This window comes from Protopterus annectens, chromosome 11.part0, assembly GCF_019279795.1.
Source record: "Protopterus annectens isolate FY-2018-M chromosome 11.part0, PAN1.0, whole genome shotgun sequence".
In the NCBI taxonomy this organism is placed as follows: Eukaryota; Metazoa; Chordata; order Ceratodontiformes; family Protopteridae; genus Protopterus; species Protopterus annectens.
Genome location: NC_056745.1, coordinates 619,089,025 through 619,108,681, shown reverse-complemented (window position 1 = coordinate 619,108,681; position 19,657 = coordinate 619,089,025). Strand labels below are relative to the sequence as shown.

The 19,657-nt window shown below is 40.5% G+C and overlaps 1 protein-coding gene across 6 annotated transcripts in view; it reads left to right on the top strand.

Moving 5' to 3' along the window:
* PHF21B (PHD finger protein 21B) overlaps nt 1-19,657 on the top strand; it is a 2,393,713-nt gene that overhangs the window by 605,731 nt on the left and 1,768,325 nt on the right. For all 6 annotated transcript variants that reach the window (XM_044088084.1, XM_044088083.1, XM_044088082.1 and 3 more), the window contains one exon: nt 1,336-1,686. In XM_044088084.1, the coding sequence (XP_043944019.1) occupies nt 1,336-1,686 (351 nt within the window). The remainder of the gene's footprint in view (nt 1-1,335; nt 1,687-19,657) is intronic.

Genomic DNA, 19,657 nt, shown 5'->3' with positions numbered 1-19,657 from the left:
CCTTCCTTGAATCCACCCAGGCCCCTTTTGGGTAACTTGGGAATCTATCCCACATGTTGATTCAGATGATAATAGACAACATTGGATATGAAAGTTGTGTGCTTATCATAATGATAGAGCCATGTTATCTTATTTTCATCTGGTTCAACTCTTCTCCCTCCTTTCCCTTTACAAATTGTCATTTTTCATCTTCTGCCACTTGATCGGACATTTTTGGGGACCCTGTCTGTCTCTAGCTCTACTTTTCTTTATAGTAGATAACATACAACTTTTTCTTTATTCCCTCCTAAGATTATTAGAGACCATTTGGAATCGGTTAGCAAACTTGATCTGAGGTAAATCAGCTAGTAGAAGAGAATTGTGGGTAGAGGAAGTGTCAGAGCTCTCAGATTCAATACTCTGGTATAAGGCGCCAGGGCTGGATCTGAACGCATCCGACAACCCACATGTTGAACCAGATGAAAATAAGACAACATGGATCAATCTTTGTGGTAAGTACATGACTTTCCTTTACTTTAGAGTAGTCTTGTTAATTTTTTTAATGGATATGCTTTCTTTTTTGACCATCATTCATAGTGAAAATCTGCCAGGTGACACAGAGGGTTAAGGCTGTGAGCTATAGTTTTTGTTGTACAGGGCTTTGATCCTTCAGACCTTATTTACCTACTCTGTGACCTTGAGCAAGTCACAGTTAAGCTCCGTAATGGGACTTGGCACAGCAAGCCTTATAACTACCCATGACTATAACACTAGAAAAACAAAAGTTTTATTTTTTATTTATTATATATTTTTTTAACTCTACAGTTTCTTATTTCTGAACACTTTCTTATTGTTAAAATACAATTACTTTAAACATGCACTACAGTTACAGAATGTAAGGCAGAATTGTATTTTTCCCTTCTTGAATTCTACCAAAATTTCTGGTAAACCTGTGTGTTACCTTTGAATTTGGTTAACAAGTTGTGAAAATCCTGAAAAGTTAAAACTATGTATGACATTACATTTTTAACTGTTTAGATTCTCTGTGTTCTTTGAATTGCTTTTGCCAATGTTCTAGCTATAATGATGTCTGTATAGATGCTTCCACTTGTGTACAAGATAGTTGGATTTGAACACAATATGGAAAAAAAACTTTCACTGTATTCCACATAGTGATTCTGGCCTACAATAAGAAAAGTAACCAATTTTAAATATTTATGTATAGTCTGATTATGATGTAATTGTTGTTTTTCATCACAAGGGTGAAAGCAGATCTTTGGTTTAGGAATAGTTCAGCTTTGCAAAATGTCTTTCTTTTTGAGTAAATGTATTTATTGATGTATTTAATTTTTACAGGTTAGGCCAAAGACTTTGATTCCAGACAGCCTCCCCGTTTCGCCTTGTAGAGAGCAGACTTCCAAGCAACCTCAGGCATTCCATAAAGCCACAGTTGTCAGCATCAAAAACCCAAGCCCAGCACTTCCCATCGCCAACAATACTGCCAGCCATGTGCAAAAAACAAGCAGCCCGTTACAGAGTGTTTTGGACTCTCCGTCTGGGTCTTCCTCACCACTTAGCAGTGCAGGAGTGGCCTACGCCATCATCTCCACTTCTCCAAGTGCTGCCACTTCTGTTAACACTAGCACAGTATCTGTGGTAAATGACAGTATCAAAGTGCAACCTCTTCTCATCAGTACTGACAGCAAGGTGTGTTCCTCTCTTCTGTCACTGTTTGCCACTGAAGAAGACAAGGACTCTAAATGTGTAACAAGCTTGGCGTGAAGCTGATGTGGTTTGCTTGTGAAAGTGTATCCTTATTGGGCTATTTTTCTCTAGTTTACTAATAAGCAGTACTGTAACAAAATGAAACAAGTAATTGAACATATGCTTATACATATGCTAACTTGTAATGCAAGTCATACAGCAATATTATAATAACAAACACCAGCAGCAAAGACGGGCAATATCAATTTATTTATTTTATTTTATAAAACTCAAACATTTGTTTTAATGTTTTGGGAACCCAGTAGGCAAAAAGAGTGGGGGATTCATCCAGAGAAGTTCTTGAATGTGTGATATGATTTTGTCCTTTTAAGTCTTCCTCAACATGTGGGCTCGGATCCAACCCTCTGGTCCAACTTGGCCACATATTCCAGACTTTGGATCCAGCTCTTGAGCTCTTCCCTTTACCTATAATGCCCTATTCCATCCCCATTGCCTCAGACCTCATTTGCTGGCATAGCGAACAAAACAGACAGAGATTTTTCATGAGTTATTTTCGCTTTGAGTTTAATTTAAATTTGACCTTAAATTTATCTTTGATTAGTTATATTCTCCCTCTTAGTTTCTCGCTTGTCATTAAGATTTTTTTCTATTCCTTTTTCTGCTATTGTTATAGTAATTCGTAGTTACAATTGTTGGTATTTCTGCTTACCTTTTCACAGGGTATTTCTTTAACTTACCATTGCTGGTAATTAAGCTCTCTTTCCTTTTTTACAGAAAGAAAGGTTTTCTTGTAGTTTACTGTGGCTGTTTTTGTCTCTGTATTGGATACTGACAGGTTGGACAAACCAACAGGCTTTAAGAAATGCTCTTCTTATGGGCATAGAATCCCAAATTCAGATGCCCACAAACAGTGTGTAATACTGTCTTGGACTCAGGCAGTTGGATGTTTATAAGATCTGTTCCACCTTAAATCCAAGAACCTTGCCAGATTGACATAATACGCTTATTCTAAGGGGAATAACATCTTCTTCAGTGGCTCAACCCTCCACCAAAACTAGTAAATCTGCTGCTCTGCAGCACAGGAAACACCCCCCCCTACGTCCCACAGTTCTTCATTGGAACCTCCTTTGAAAATTGGAAAAACTTCAGATCCAGCACTATTGGATCTGAAGACTCAACAATCAGGTCCAAAGTCATCTGATCCCAAGTCTTCAGCTGCTACTGTTATTACTATTAGTCCTACATTGTTACCCTTGGATGCTCAGATCTGAAGCCAGGTACTAATCCAGAATTCACCATTAAACCAATTTTATCCACCTTGCCTGCTCATTTGCTTTAGGCTCCAAAGAAGCATTAAAGGCCCCCATCCACTACTTCCTGTAGGTCTGTCAGGAGCTTATTGGAAGTGGATTTGGATAGGATGAAGCGAAAATTTCTCAGAGGTCAGATCCAGATGGGGGCCTTACTAGCTCCATCCCCTAGCAGATCTGAGTATGCCTACCACGTCAAAATCCATCTCATCTCTTTCTCCGATCCATCCTGTGATTTTGGAATCCCAGGATATGAAATTCCTGAGAGATATAATCCAAAGAAAGTTTCTTCCTCCACTCCAACTTTATCCTTGGCTAGTTCTCCTCTGATACCCACTGATCAGAACGCATTTCGGAGCTGAAGTGTATCATATCCAAGGGGATAGGTTTGGTTCCAGTTTGTCAGATCCATCCCTCCTTCCCATATCCTTGGCTCTGGACAGTCCAGATCTGGTTCCACCCCTGAGACACTGATTAGAGGGTGGCATGGACCCACCTTTGTTGGGAGTTTTGGCTTTGAGAAGGTGGGTCGAGGACTCTCCGGGTCAGGCTGCTTTCGATGTAGTGGAAAAGGATTTTTCTGTCTAAGGAGAACCGTCTCTTCATGTCTTTGATCATAACCCTTTTCTCTCATCAGTTTTGAGCTCAGAGTTGATCAGGCCTATTCCACAGGGGCAGCCAGTTCCAGTAAGTCTTCAATCAGTTCCAGTGGAAGAACTTCCCCTTTCTTGCAACACCTCACCTGAGTACCCCACAGAGGAGATGCACCAAAATAGAACCTCAAAAGGAGACACACAAACTCATCCATGGAGTCTCTCATGGCAGATAGAGGTTTTGATGGAAAGGGGTCCCCTAGGTCACCACCAGCTGATGTATCCTTTGGAGATATTTTAGAGATCCTAAAACAAAAAGGTGGTTAGTCTTCCCAAAACCCCTCACTAGAAAAATTGGTATTTTTGGAGGCTTTTGCTTCTGGCCCACCTACTTCTTGGGTTATCCCCCCCCCCCCCCCCGGCAGACAAACTTATTGATTTGGTTTCCAACTGGGCTTGGAAGGAACTGGATACCATCAAACCCATTCCCAAAAGAGAACAAATTTTTAGCTTTGCCAGCAGATATACCCCAGTGGAGCAAAGGAGTCCCAGTTGATGCTATGGCAATGGTATGGTGGTGGCAGCCACTAAGAAAGAGCTAGCAGAACAGAGAGTCTAGAGCATTGGACAAATTTTGAAAGCGAGTCTTTGCCTTGGCAACCTTCGCCCTGAGGTCACTAAACTACCTGGCACACTTTACTAGGCCTCAGAGTTTTCACATACTTTGGGTCCATGTCTGCTGAGGACTTCAAAAAGACATCCTTGTAACTGGCCACTCTCTTATTCATATCAAGCACCTCACTGAGGTTGATCTCTCACACAGCTGAAGGTGCCTCATGAGCAGCTGGTTCGGACATTGCCATAAGGAGACATGCTTGGATGTGGCTATGCGACTTTGCGGAACCCTTTAAGAATTCCTTTATTAACACCCCATTCAATGGCACTTCTTGTTTGGAGCCATCAGTAAAAGATACTCTTACCTTCAGCAAACAATATGGAAAGACTCTTTCTGCTGTGGGAATCAAGTTTTCTACACCTCAATAAACCTTTTCTAGGAATCAGAGAGGCAGTAAGAGGATGCGTTTCTAGAAATCTCAGAGACATTTACAAGATTCTTCCAGAGGCAGGGGCGGAAATTTCAATGACGGACATCACTAGAGGCAGAGGAGGTCCACAGAACTAGGGCTTCAGTGATTATTTTTCAAACAGGCTCTTTCAGTACTCCTGAATTGCTGCCTGACTAACTCTGGAGGCAGTCGGGAGTCTATTGTCTTTGCACCCGGACACCTGGGCTAGTCGAACACAAGATACATGGGTGCTAAGAGTAATATCCAGGCGGTTATTCCGTATCATTTTAAATTCTTCCATCTCATAAAAGGAAGACACTTCCCTATGTTCCACCCAGTTAGAGGAAGACAGTGGCACAAGAAATCCAAAAGCTGCTAGACAAAAGAGTAATCCAGGAAGTCCCACCAGACCAAATACGATTCGAAACTTATTCATGCTTGTTTTTAGTGCCAAAGAAAATGGGGATCTCACACCCATTTTGGATATAAGCAACTTGAATCAGTACAAAGTTCCAAATGGTCACAGTTCATTTCATCCCACCCCTTCTTTACAAGGATGATCAGATATGCTGTATATATCTTCAGGACATGTACTATCATATCAAAATAGACACGTGATCAGAAGACATTTACGCTTTCTTCTTTTGAGTCCATCATTACCAATTCAGGGCCCTGCCCTTTGTTCTCACAACAGCCCCTAGGTTGTTTACCAAATGTATGGCAGTAATGGCAGCTCATTTGAGACTGAGAGGATTCCAGGTGTTTCTACATCTAGACGAATGGCGCCTCACCGCCCATTCCAAGCATCTACTTCTACATGCCAGGGACTATTTGCTCCTGCTTTGCAGTTCATTGGGTATAACAATAAGTCATGCCAAGTCGAAGCTAATACCGGTCCAGAGCCTGGAGTTCATAGGTTCAGTTCCAGATATGACAACACAAGTGGTATCTCTACCTCCTTATCATATTTCAACTATTAGAAACCAGGTTTATCTTCTCCTTGCCCATTCAGCTCCTCTGGCAATATTTGTACTTCAAGTACTATGTTCCATGGCAGTAGCCATAGTGCTACTTCCTTTGGCACGTTTCTTTATGCGGGTTCTCCAATGGAGTCTAGCTGTACAGTTGTCCATTCTTTATCATCTCCTATCCTTTCCAGTCAAGTTCACCCAAGTTTGCAAACAACACATCCATTGGTGGATACAATTGGACAATCTTCATCTAAGCAGACCCTTTGTTTTACCAACCCTGATGGCTACAGTGACCACAGATGCTTCTTATCTGTGGTGAGGGGTATTTCTTGGGAAGAATGATCCAAGGCATGTGGTCTCACCAAAAGACCAACTTGCATATCGGTGTCCTAGAGATGAGAATGGTCCTATTAGTGTTGCAGGCATTTCAAGATGCTTTTCCCTTGGGGACTATTGCAGTTCTGACAACTTCTGTTGTCTGGTACATGAGCAAACTAGGAGGAACTCAATCTTACCCCATTTTCAGAGAGGCCATGAGATTATGGGAATGAGTGATCTCATCAGACCACTTTCTGATTGCAATGCACATTCTGAGGGAAGCCAATGTACTACCAGACAAACTAAGCAGATCCATTCTGATACCTCACAAATGGTCTCTCAATCAGTCTGTGGTGGAGATGGTCTTCCAGCTTTGGGGCTGACCTTGCTGTGAGCTATTTGCCACTCCCTTCTACAGCAAGTACAGCAAGTACTCCGCTCTTATCTCCCCTCAGGAGGAGTCACCAAGAGATGCTATAGTGGATGCTTGGCCCTCGAGTCTCCTTTACACTTACCTTCCTCTTCCCTTGGTCTCATAATTTCTACAGAAAACAAGTTGGGTGAAGAACTCAGTAATCCTCATTGCCCCTTTCTGGCATTGCAAGTATGGTTCCTCATCCTGTGGTCTCACCTTCGTTATCCTCCATAGATACTGGAGCCAACTCTGGATCTTCTTTCTCACCCATCAGGGATGTAACATCCCAACATTCAGGCTCTCAGACTAACCACATGGTTTGTCCACTACTAGTAATTGTTACGACAGCCCAGGCTTTCTTCCTCTATACATGACATTATTTTGGCTTCTCAAAAAGAATCAAACAGGAGTATACAAAAGCAAATGGAAAAGATTTTCTCAATGGGCTTTAAATAAGGAAACTGACCCTTTCTCTGCCCCAGTTTCTGTGATTCTTCAGTTTTTGACAAACACCTTTGGAAAAGGAGCTCATTTCTCTATACAATTAAACTGCAATTGGCAGCAATTTCCAGTTTTCACACTGGGAACAAACATTTTTCCCTGGCGTCATCTAAATTATGTAAAGCTTTCCTGAAAAGCTGACTGTCCAACTCTGGAGGCAGTCGGGAGTCTATTGTCTTTGCACCTGGACACCTGGGCAAGTCGAACACAAGATACGCGGGTGCCAAGAGTAATATCCAGGAGGTTATTCCATACCATTTTAAGACATCTGATAAAGGACCCCTTACGAACTTGGGATCTGACAGCTGTGCTACAAGGCCTAACCCAGAAACCCTTTTAACCTTCAGATAAATTCTGATTTGAAATTCCTGCCATGGAAAACAGTTTTCTTAGTAGCAAATCTGATGTCAGTCTTCATTCTGCTCTCATGAATGGGTTCGGATCTGATCCATCAGGGCCAGTGCTACAGCTCGCAGCCACCAGATCTCTCGAGCTTCTCCCTTACCTGCAGTGCACCCTACCAAATACCTCTGATCTTGTTTGCTGCTTCTTGCTAACGGATGTGGTCTACCAGTCTCTCCCAAGCCTATTAGATAAGTAAAGTTTTTTTCTTAATTCTTCTATTAAACGGTTTTCTCCATATTTTACCTTGTATCCCTTTAGTCCCTGCTTTTTACTGTTTGTTTACAATTTTCTACCTTTCTTTTTTCTCCCTTGCCCTTACGACTTTGTTGTATTTCTGACATACCATTGTTGGTATTTGCTTGCCTCCTCTTCTCCTCTATTGAACTTGAGGGTTGTAATCTTTGTCTGTTTTTCTACAGTCTCCTTTGTACTTAGTACTGCTAGATACTATCATTTGTATTGCCCTCTTTCTTACGACTTGGTCATAACTCTTCTTACCATTGATGGTATTCCTTCTCCTTCCTTCTAAAAAAAAAATAAAAAAGTTACTTACTATTTTTGACTTTCTCATCTTGAATTTTTGACTTATAATTACTGTTGAAATATACTTACACAATGAATGACAAACCAGCAGGATTTAAGAAATGTTCCAAATGCAGACATAAGTTGTCTCTGATGCACATTCCCTTAGTGTATACTGCCTGGGTCCATTACACTTATAGGAAGATTGCTCAATTTGTCATGGATTCAGTCCACGAGACTTAATGGAACGTAAAAATAAATGTGTCCATATCATGTCAGCGAAACGGCATTACATCGAATGCTGTTTCGCCGACACATATAGACTGAAATCGGAAAAGAGCGAAAGCTCAGGTCAGCGATTTCTTTCCCAGGGAAAGAAATTGCTTGGCTGGAGCTGTGACATTGCCCTTTACCCAACTGTAGTGCAATCTCGGAGTTGGTATATTTAGTTGGGGGGGTGGGGGGACCACAGCCCCCCACATTGGGAGGGGGGGGGTATGGGGGCAAAGCCCTAAACTTTTTTTAATATTCTAAGTGGTATGTTGTGTTTTGTTGGTTCACCGTTTTTTTTCCCTGGGAAAAAAAATCTGTGAACTGGGGTTTCGCTCTTTTAAGATTTTGGTCGGTATGTGTCGGCGGAATGGCATTCACTGTAATGCCGTTTCGCTGACATAATATATACCGAAAATAAATTAATATTAAAAGGTCTCCTTTCCTTCTTTTCTTCCTTGTGCAGAAGCCATATTCCAGTCTCGAAAGTCGAAGCCTTCCACCTCATCAAAGTCTTCCTTGGAAACTTCACAGAAACACAGTGCTAAACATCTGGTGTCAACCCCGGATGAGAAGAGCTTTCGGATCTGACTGCTCCTTTTGGAGCCTACGACTTCAAAAATAATTGCAATGGGTCTGGCTCAGTCAAAGTCAGATCAAACACAACCTTCGGAGATTCTGTATTGTCCTTGCAGTAGATAACTCTCCATCAGTTGACCCAGTACCAGACAAGCTTCTATTTCCCTTTCTGCAGAGACCAGCATCCCCTTCCATTTATTGTGTTTATTCTGCTCATTCTTCTAGAAGTCTCACAGAAGAAGATGTGGAGAGAGTGGTGAGGAAGATTTCTCTCAGCTCAGGGGCAGATTGGTTTCTCCTCTGCACTCACCCCTCTGGGTCAGGTAGTCCAACCTTCCACCACACCACACCACACCACATCACCCCTGCAAGTTCCTCCTCTAACTCTGTCTACTGTTTTAGAGCTTCTGGACCCCAGTCATTTTGATCCGTCAGCCTCAGATCTGACATATTCTTGGAGACCTCCTATCTTTTCGGATCAGGAGAGCTGTCAGAGCGAAGCCTTCCTGCCAGTTCTGGGGTACAGCTTTTGAGACTGAAGTTTTCAGAGCAGCCTCTGTTCCTTGACACCTTGAGTCTGGACAGTTCAGCTCTGGCTTCCTCCTTGGGGGTGGTGCCGTTGGATGGGGAGGGAGGTGATGATTTGGAAACCCGGTTTCTCGGATCAGAGCCTAAATCTGGCTCCTTTGAGCTCTGCCTTTGAGGCTGGAAATAGAGTATTCACCACCTCAGCAGCCCTGACAGAGCCTTCCCCTTCGGATAATACCCATTCCAAGTTGCCCCAGCAGCTGGAGCCTCAACTACTCTCTCCATGGGGACATCCTGTACCGAAACCTCAGGTTTCCTCTCAGGGAGTTTTGATTTCCTTTTCTGAGACTTCCTCAGAACATCCCACTGAGGAAGTACCTAGGAAAAGGTTGTGCAAGAGGAAGCACCTAGACTCCCCACAGGAGTCCGTCACTGAAGACATGGATTTCTACAAAGGTGAAGGGTCCCCATGGTCGCATCCTGAAGGAGTTCCCTTTGGAGACGTACTAGAGATCCTGAAACAGAGAGGTGGCTGGACATTCTCCAACCCTATGCTGGATGAATCCATTCTAGAGGCATTCAGTATAGGACTCTCTACTTCCTGGGTAACTCCACTCGCTGACGAGCTCATAGACATGATCTCTAAGTGGTCGTGGAAGAAGCCTGACTCCATAGAGCCAGTACATTGCAGACCAGACAGGATAATGGCACCACCTGTGGACAGACAGTAGCCTTTGGGGGAAAGGGGTTCCAGTTGATGCCATGGGCATTGCACTGGCCGCAAAGAAGGAATTAGCCATGAGAGTTCCATTGTCAATCCTCCCAACAGGGAGTCGCGGGCGATGGACAGACTGGGGAAGCATATTTTTGCTTCAGCGACTTTTGCATAATGATTGCTGAACTATCTGGCACCTTTTGTTAGACTTTAGAGAGATTTGACCAAACAGTTATCAAATACTGTCTCAGAAACCATATCTGCAGAAGTTAACGATTCTGTAACTTCTCAGTTGTCAGTCCTACAGGCTATTTCTAATAGTTCCATGAGGTTAATTTGCAGCACAGTGGAAGGAACCTCAGGAGCTGCAGGTTCAGGCAGTTCCATGAGGAGGCATGCCTGGATGTACTTATGTGACTTTGTGGAGCCATTTAAGTCCAATTTTGTCGATGCTCCCTTTGACTGAGCAACCCTTTTTGGTCCTAAAGTGAAAGTAACGCTCTCCAGGTGTGAGAGAGATGGTAAAATGTTGTCTGCCATGGTCATACGTTTTTTGGCCTCCCAGAGATCCTTCTCCAGGAATCAACGTAGTGGCCAGAAAATATGTTCAAGAAATCCCAAGGTCCATTCCATGATGCACCTGGAGGAAGTGCCCTCAGAGGCAGAGGGGGGAACCCCAATGGACGTTGTCGCGCTTATGGCAGAGGTTGCCTGCATAACCAAGGTTCACGAGAATCTTTCTTTGATGAACCATACCAGTGCTCCTGAATGGAGGCCCAACTGTCCACCTCTGGAGACAGTCTGGGGAAGATTGTCCATGTACCAGAGAGCCTAGCTAGAATTTAAAAAGATAATAAGGTGCAGAGGATTATATCCAGAGAGATATACAATACCATTTTCCCTCCCACCCCCAGTTCCTAGGAAAATCCTCAATGTTTCGTTCAGTCAGAAGGATAAAGCAGCAATTCGAATTTGAAAGCTGCTAGAAAAAAGTCATCCAAGAGGTTTTACCAGACGAGATAGGATCCAGAACTTACTCAAGGTTCTTTTTAGTGCCAAAAAAGACAGGGGACTGGAGACCAATTTTGGATCTCACAAATCTAAACAAATCTGTTCAACGAACCATGTTACATATGGTCACGGTTATGTCCATTGTCTCTCTTATGGGCAAGGATGACTGGATGTGCTCAATAGATCTCCAGGATGCCTACTGTAACATAAAGATGAACAGGCAGTCCAGGAAGTACCTATTCTTCTGGCTGGGAGTTGATCATTACCAATTCAGAGTACTGCCCTTTGGACTCACCACAGCCCCCAAGGTGTTTACCAAATGCATTGCAGTAGTAACAGCACACCTCAGTTCTCCATGCAGAGATTTGGGCTGTTTCCTTACCTGGACGACTGGCTCATTACAACTACAACCAAGCATCAACTCGTAAACTCACAAGATCAGGTTATCCACACCTGTGCTATCCTAGGAATTACTATAAATTAGAACAAATCGCAACGTCAGCCAACTCCGGACTTTATTGGAGCATTGCTCAGCACGAACACAGCCATTGCTTCCCTTCCACCTCAGAGTTCTGACTATAAGGTCACAGGTCAAGAAGGTTGTTGACAATACATCAGTCTCAGCCTGCACAGCCCTCAGAACTCTGGGCTTCATGGCTGCAGCAGTAACCTTAGTTACATTGGCCAGATTTTACATGTGGATCCTACAGTGGATGCTGGCTACCCAGTGATCAGTCTTCCATCAGTCAATGCTATATCAGATAAAAATTACCAACACGTGCAGAAGAGAGCTTATTGGTGGATTCAGCCCGATCAACTGTTCCATGGCTGTCATTCATTCCCCAACAAGTCAAGGCCATAGAGACCAACAGATGCTTCCCAGATAGGGTCGGGGGGACTTTTAGCTGGTGAGGACAGTCCAGGGTTCTTGGTCCCCCTGAAGAGGCCAGTTTGCATATACATTTTCTAGAGATGGGGGCAGTGCTCTTGGACTTGTAAGCATTTCAAGATGTTCTTCTTTGTGGGATGATTGCAGTTCAAATGGACAACATGTAAATCATCTGGTACATCAGCAAATGGGGGAACCAGGTCTTACCCATTGTGTCAAGATCACTCAGGGTATTGCAGTGGTCGATCTCCTCAGACTGCTTTCTTTTAGTGATGCACATTCCGAAGAGATCCAACGTGATTGCAAACAAACCGAGCAGGAGTATACTACTACTACACGAGTGGTCCCTCAACATGAAGGTGATGGAGGAGATTTTCCATCAGTGGGGCCAGACATGTTGTGATCTTTTTGCCACTCCCGTAAACAAGTGCAGCAACTACTTTGCCCTGACTCCCCTATGGGGACAGTCACCAAGGGATGCTCTACTTCACAACTGGCCCCCAGTCTCTCTTATGCATTCCTGCCAACCCCATTGATTCCAAAGTGTCTGCAGAAAGCTGCCAGGTCAAAGAGCACAGTGATCCTCATTGCCCCATATTGGCCTTGACAAATTTGGTTTCCCCTCCTATGACCTCACCTGGTTCAACCACCATGGAACCTAGATCCGACTCCAGACCTCCTGTATTACCCAACGGGCATGTCACACCCGGAAATACCAAACATCAAGCTGACTGCGTGGTTTGTCCAGTTGTCTTAGTAGTCAGACAATCTATGTTCTTATCACCCGTCCAATGTATAATTCTGTCCTCCCATAAACTCTCAACAAGGAAAAAATATTCTAGTAAATGGAAAAGGTTTGCCATTTGGGCTCAGTAGCATAAACTTGGCCCCCTTTTCAGCCTCTATTTATCACATCTTAGATTTCCTTGCTCACCTTTTTCAGAACGGTGCTAGTACCGCAACCATTAGGGTTCAGTTAGCAGCTGTTTCAAATTACCGTTGATTGAATGGCCCACCCATAGCTTCTCACAAGTTGAGCAAGGCCTTCTTAAAAGGGAAACTCCTTCTAAAGCCTTCTTTTAAAGATCCTACACCTCCATGGGATCTAAATTTAATGCTACAGTCTCTCTCACAACCTCCCTTTGAACCAGCAACTACATGTAATATTTTCTTTCTTGGAAGACCATTTTCTTGGTTGCCATCACTTCCACAAGAAGGATTTGTGAGATCCAAGCACTACCTTCTAAACCTCCTTACTTGTTTTTCACTAAGACGGAGTGACATTATGTACCAATCCGTCCATTCTTCCAAAGGTGCTGTCAGAATCCAACATAAATAGTTCTTTCAGTTTGCCAGTATTTTTCCTAAATTTACCAACAAAGGAGACTATATTTTACATTTATTGGATTTTGATAGTCTACTGTGTTTGTTTGTATAGAAGAGAAAGAATCAGGAAAGCAAACCAACTATTTGTTTCCTTTTTTGGACCAAAATTGGGAAAATCAGTTTCTGTAATTACTTAATTGTCTGTACTAAATTGGGCGTTTGTCTTACAAACCCATTGAAAGCACACTCCACCAGATCTGTGGTTACTTCCATGGTTTTCCAGCCTAGGATGTCTATGGAGGACATTTGTGCAGCAGCAACTTAGGCTACTCCTCATACCTTTATTACTCATTACAAACGGGATCTGTTCTCCAGAGGTAGAGCATCATCTGTGGTGCTCAGGGATATCTTTCCTTGAGTCCACCTTGGATTCATGTAGCTAGGGTTGCTGTCCCATTCATGAGGATAGAATGAAGATTGACAACATCAGATAAAGAAGTTGTGTACTTAACACAACATTCCATCTGTGTTGTCGATCTTCATTCTTTCCTCACATCCCCTCCCATCTACCCCCATCCATGACTTCTGTAGGAAAGAGCAGTTAGATGGTCTCTGAATAGGTACATTTACAAGTTGATATGACTTTGGATATGGCTTCCCATATTTTCTCTGTATTCTTTTTACACTATATAGCAGCAAACAAGATCTGAGGTATATGGCAGGGTGCATTGTGGGTAAGGGAGAAGCTCGAAAGATCTGGTGGCTGCAAGCTGTAGCATCAGCCGAGTCGAATCCGACGGATCAGATCCAAACCCATTCATGAGGAAAGAATGAAGATCAACAACACAGATGTAAAGTTATGCTAAGTACATAACTTCTTTTTACTTCTGCAAAGAGAATATCCTTCCATGAGGGCCACCAAGATCAACGTAGCTGTCTGCCCCATACATTGAAGAAGAATGAGAAGGACAGCATCAGATTTAAAAATTATGTACCTACCATAATTAGGTTTCTGTGTTGTTCATTTTCATTCTTTCTCAACTTCCCTCCTATCCATCCCCCATCCTTTTTTCTGGAGAGACCTATTGGAATGTATTGGGAAACTAGAGTTCCGTGTTTGAGCCATGCCTCCTTTTTTGTCAACCTGTACCTGTCTGTGTTTAACTGTAGGGATATATGGCAGCAAACTCAATCTGAGGCAATGGGGATGGAGTAGGGCATTATTATTATGGAGGATCTCAAGAGCTGGATCCAAAATCTGGAATATGGGGCGGAGTCGGCTCTGAGGGTCAGAGTGGAACCCATATGTTAAGAAGGAATGAAAATGGACAATACAGACATCTAGTTATGGTAAGTACATAACTTTTAATTTTTTGTGTTGCAAAGTCAGTGAAGCATTTAAAACTACTGGTGCTAGGTGAGAGTGACAGTGGTGGATATTACCCATATACCCATACAGCAAAAAAGACCTGTGTTGTGTAGTGCATGGGGCGCTGTTTGTATACATCAGTATTCACATGCATGTCTAAGCTGATGTGGATCTTAGTTAAACCTTTTCTAGATATGAATGCTTCTAGTGGGCAGCAATCATGTGAGTAGGGAGAAGGGTTCATCTGTAGTAGATTTTTTCCCAGTTTCCACCAACCCTCAGTCCCACCTTCAACTGCTCATTTGACTTTATTTCATTTGGGGTGAGAGACATATCTCATTCATTCCACAGAAGGTCTAGATCAACTTAGCTGGGAGTGATGATATAATCCATGCAGGGAGTTGGCTTTTCCTTGTTAAGCTCTGTTACTTAATGGTACATGTCCTGTAAAGCTAGGAGTTTGGTATTTAATGAGCATTTTCAAGGGTATTTCATTCAGTTTTGCAGGTGACGTAACACCTTCAGGACTGCCTTTCCCCAAAGCCAGCATTTCCATGTGATCCCTGGAGTGTGAAGTGTGCTAACCCCTACCCTAACCATACCTGTTGCGTCTAACCCCAGCCCTGCTTATTACAGTACTAAAAACTCTTGCCCTGTGGTACCAGTATTCAGTTGACACTTGGATCTGGGTTTTGTAGCTAGGATTTACTGATAGACGGCTTTTTTTTTTAGTTGGAGAGAAGTATTAAGTGTTTTGTGAGTCCCTCTTAGTTGTATTCAGTGTTTGTGTATTCTCTTTTTTATGTTCCAACATTTAAGGTTCTCTGCCTTGTGTTGTGCTTCTTCCATGCAAATAAAGGACAGTTGAAAGGTATGTACCATCTTACAGCGTGCTGAAGCACAAGGATTACTCAGTGGATGTAAAAGGCATGCACAGAGTTCAGCACTTTTGAATATGGATGCCTAAATTTTGTCACATGGTTTGTTTGATATATAAATTTTGAGATACAGATCAGTAAAAAGCTTTGTATTTATTTTATTTATGCGATATTAACTAGTAAGGTGGACTGGACCAAGGATCCTTTTCAGCCGTGGCCTGGGCCAAGTCATCAGTAATAAATTGCAAGGGAGAAAACCACATAGTTATAGTAAAACAGAAAAAGGACATATTAAAGAAAAAAAAAAAAAAAAAGCACTCGTATTACAGAAAAGCAAAAAGTATTGAGACAGTATACATTAGATTATAACAAATTACATGGAATCAAATCATGGAAAACATAAATTGGAGAGACCATGTAGTAGAGGGAAAAAAATAATATGATTATATACACTTGATGAAACAGTTTAACAGTACAAGTGAGCATCTGACAAATACTTTAGAAAACTATGGAAAGGGCAAAAACAAAGAGAGGATGGAGATAGGTACCACTGGATCTTGTGACAGAGTACCAAAAAGTGGGGCATAGACAAAATACAAAGCATTAACATATTAGCCAGGGTCTGTGAAGCATTTTCTTATGCTTTCCTCAAGTAAATGAGAATGGAATAATTTTTTTAAAAAATAAACAAGACTGTCATATTGTTTAATGGTATCTGAAAAAGTTCCAGTAGGCTTAGATGAGCTTAAAGAAGGATCAGTCACAGCAGGCAAGAGTAAAGGAGGACAAGTTACTAATAGAGAGTTGAAATTATGCAGGGAGTAGTTGGGGATTTTAATAGTCAAAATCTTTACAATACGAACCAGCCAGAAAGGTAATACAGCTTACTTTTAGTTTCACCAGTTTATTTGACGAAATAAACAGCCAATCACTCCAGCACATAAAACAAGATAACCATCAAGCAACGAACTCCTTAAACACGTAAAATCAGCAATGCAGAAGCTCCTCAAACACATAAACGCTATGTCTCCACACTTGCGTTTTCGTTTCCTTCACTTCCTCAGATGTGAATGAATATATTGTGTTAACTTCTTCATTTTATATTTTACTCACTAATTAAATAATTGATAATTAACTTAATTCGATACTTTAATAAAAGTCCAATTGGTTGTAACCATTTTATGTTAGTTTTCATTTCATCCTTATATGGCAGTCGGAATTTGATGTTTTGTTTTATTTTCTTATGAATCATTCTAATTTAAAATACATATTTTCTACAAATCATCACCTCAAAAATGTACTTGTTAAAAACTTATGAATTTAATTTCTTTAATAAATATTCTACTTACTAAATAAAATTTAAAAATTATATAAACCTTATTTAAAACTTCATTTGTTGTTCAATTGCACCCTCTAGTGGTCAAAGAGTAATTTTCCTTTTATAAAATGCTGTTTAAATGTACATTTTTATTTTAAACTATTACCCTTCTAAAAAAGCTGTTAACCTCTTACAAACCATCAACCTTCATAAAATAAAATATATATAAATGCATAAATTATTCAAATCTCATAATTTATCTTGAAATGAATTCCTACCAATTGCATATTTTATTTGTGTTTATAATTTAGCTGCCCTTATTTTTAGCACTGGGGCTAAAGATACTGTGTTATTTAAACCTGGTGGGTTATATGCCTCCAATTGGAGTTGCCATAACAATTCCTTGTACTCTATTGTTTCCTCCCAAAACCCACCTCTAACATCCTTCTCTACAATTTCCAATACATAAAAGGTAAATACTGCCTCTACACATTTCATTTTATGTCTATAAAGAGCATTGTTAATACATTTAGTTTTAATTTCATAGTTGTGCTCATAAATCCTATTTCTTAATCTTCTTTCCGTCTTTCCGACGTAAAAAGCTTCACATTTTTTGCACCAACTCAAATAAGCAATGCCCTTAGTTTGGCAGTTAGCATAATTATTACTCTGTATTAAAATATCCCTACTTCTTATGTGTACTGTTTCTTTGCAACTTACAAAGGAGCATTGAGAACAACTCCCACATTTAAAGGTACCCACTTTTCCTTTACTTTTTTTATTCCACTTTATTTTTCCTTCAAAGAAGTTTTTCAAATTCTTATCTTTCCTGTATGTGCATTTCAAAGGATGTTTAAATAAAATATCCAGGTCTGAAATTTCCCCAAATCTTTTCCATTCATTTTCTACCATTATTCTGATTTGATTAGCCTGTCCACTATAATCCAGTACAAAGTTGCTATGTCCCAGAATTTCATCACTTCTATTATTTATGTTCTTTACCATTATTTCATCCTTTTTTCCTAAAATGGGTTGGTATTTGTCTTCTCTTCCTTTAACAACTTCTTCCTCAATTTCTTTTATTAAATTTAATGGGTAACCTCTCTCCTGAAACATTTTACTTAATTTACTACACTCTTCTTTAAAGTTCTTATCTCTAGAGGACATTCTACTGCCCCTGACATATTGTCCTTTTGTTATACCTTTCGTCTGGAAGTGAGGGTGGGTGCTATCATATGCTAAAAAGGAATTGGAATAGCTTTAACTTTCTAAAAACTTTAGAATAAAATTCCCCCTCCCCTTTACCTACAAATATATCTAAATATTTCAAATTGTTTTTATTTTTAGTGTAGGTAAATGTAAGGAAATTAGTAGTCTGAGTTATGTATTCATAAAAGCCTGTGAATTCTGCATCTGAGCCTATCCACAACAGGCAGATGTCGTCTAAAAACCGCTTATATAGTTTCCAACACTTCTTGTATTGAGAATTTAGTACATATTTCCGTTCCCATTCTGCTAAGATAATATTAGCATATATGGGTGCACAGCATGCACCCATAGCTACCCCCTTGATCTGTCTATAAAATTCTCCTTCAAAATGCAGATAATTACTATTAAGTACCATTTCCATTAAAGTCAAAATGAGCCTAAATTCATTATTTGTATATTTTCCATAATTTATCAAGGCTTCTTCAAACCATTCAAGGCCTACTTTGAGGGATAGACGAAAAGAGATCTACTATATCTAGTGTTATAAATGTGATACTATCATCAAAAAATTCTTTCTTTATATTCCTTAATAAGTCCAAAAAGGTAACAAAGGTATATATTCAGTTAAATGATTCAATATTGGAAGGAATGATAGATGTAAACACATATAAATATTTACATGTGGAAAAACCTAAAGTCCCGAATATATTTGGAATACCTAAAGTTCATAAGAACGTAACAACCCCCCCTATGAGGCCCATAGTATCATCAGAAGGATCAGTAACAGCACCGATAGCAAAATGGCTAGATAATAAGTTAAAAGGAATAAAATAAGATGCGGATCAGTAGACACCTGCAGAGAAAAAAGCTCGTACACGAGAGAGTAAAAATCAATCCTTTATTCCACAAATGTCCAGTTTAGCGCTTTCAACTGGTAAAACCCAGTCTTCTTCAGAACTACTTGAAAATACTCACACACAGATATTTATAATCAAAGTGAGTCATTCAATAAAAAAGTCCGCCAAAACTTTTAAAGGTATACTTCTCACTTAATGACTGAATCAAAGTCACGAGGTAAAATACATTTATAAGTCAATGAAAAAACTATGTACCTACTTAATAAGTCACAAAAGTGTGTGCATAAAAAAATATATATAAAAAATCCTATCTAATCTAAAATAAAACACTTCACAATAAACATGAAACTGCATTATTCAAAACAGGTGAACTGAAGAGAATATGTCTAAGCCCACTAAAGGTGCAAGTTCAATATAAATCTAACCTATAAATAAATAAATTATGTGAAGAAATGGATCAAGACCTACTGGGAGAGTATCAAAAAAGGTTTAATGCTAATGAACTCATTCAGTCCAGGTGGTCTTGTAGCATCTAATATGATCTGCCACCTGCTCTCCAAGGCAGCCAACTGCATCTTCCAATTCCCTCCAAATAATGTGCTCTAAAGTTAAAAGGAATGCTGAAAGAAGGGGAGGCTATAGTGAAGGACTCATGGGACTTATTAAGGAATATAAAGAAAGAATTTTTTGATGATAGTATCACATTTATAACACTAGATATAGTAGATCTCTTTTCGTCTATCCCTCATAAAGAAGGCCTTGAATGGTTTGAAGAAGCCTTGATAAATTATGGAAAATATACAAATAATGAATTTAGGCTCATTTTGACTTTAATGGAAATGGTACTTAATAGTAATTATCTGCATTTTGAAGGAGAATTTTATAGACAGATCAAGGGGGTA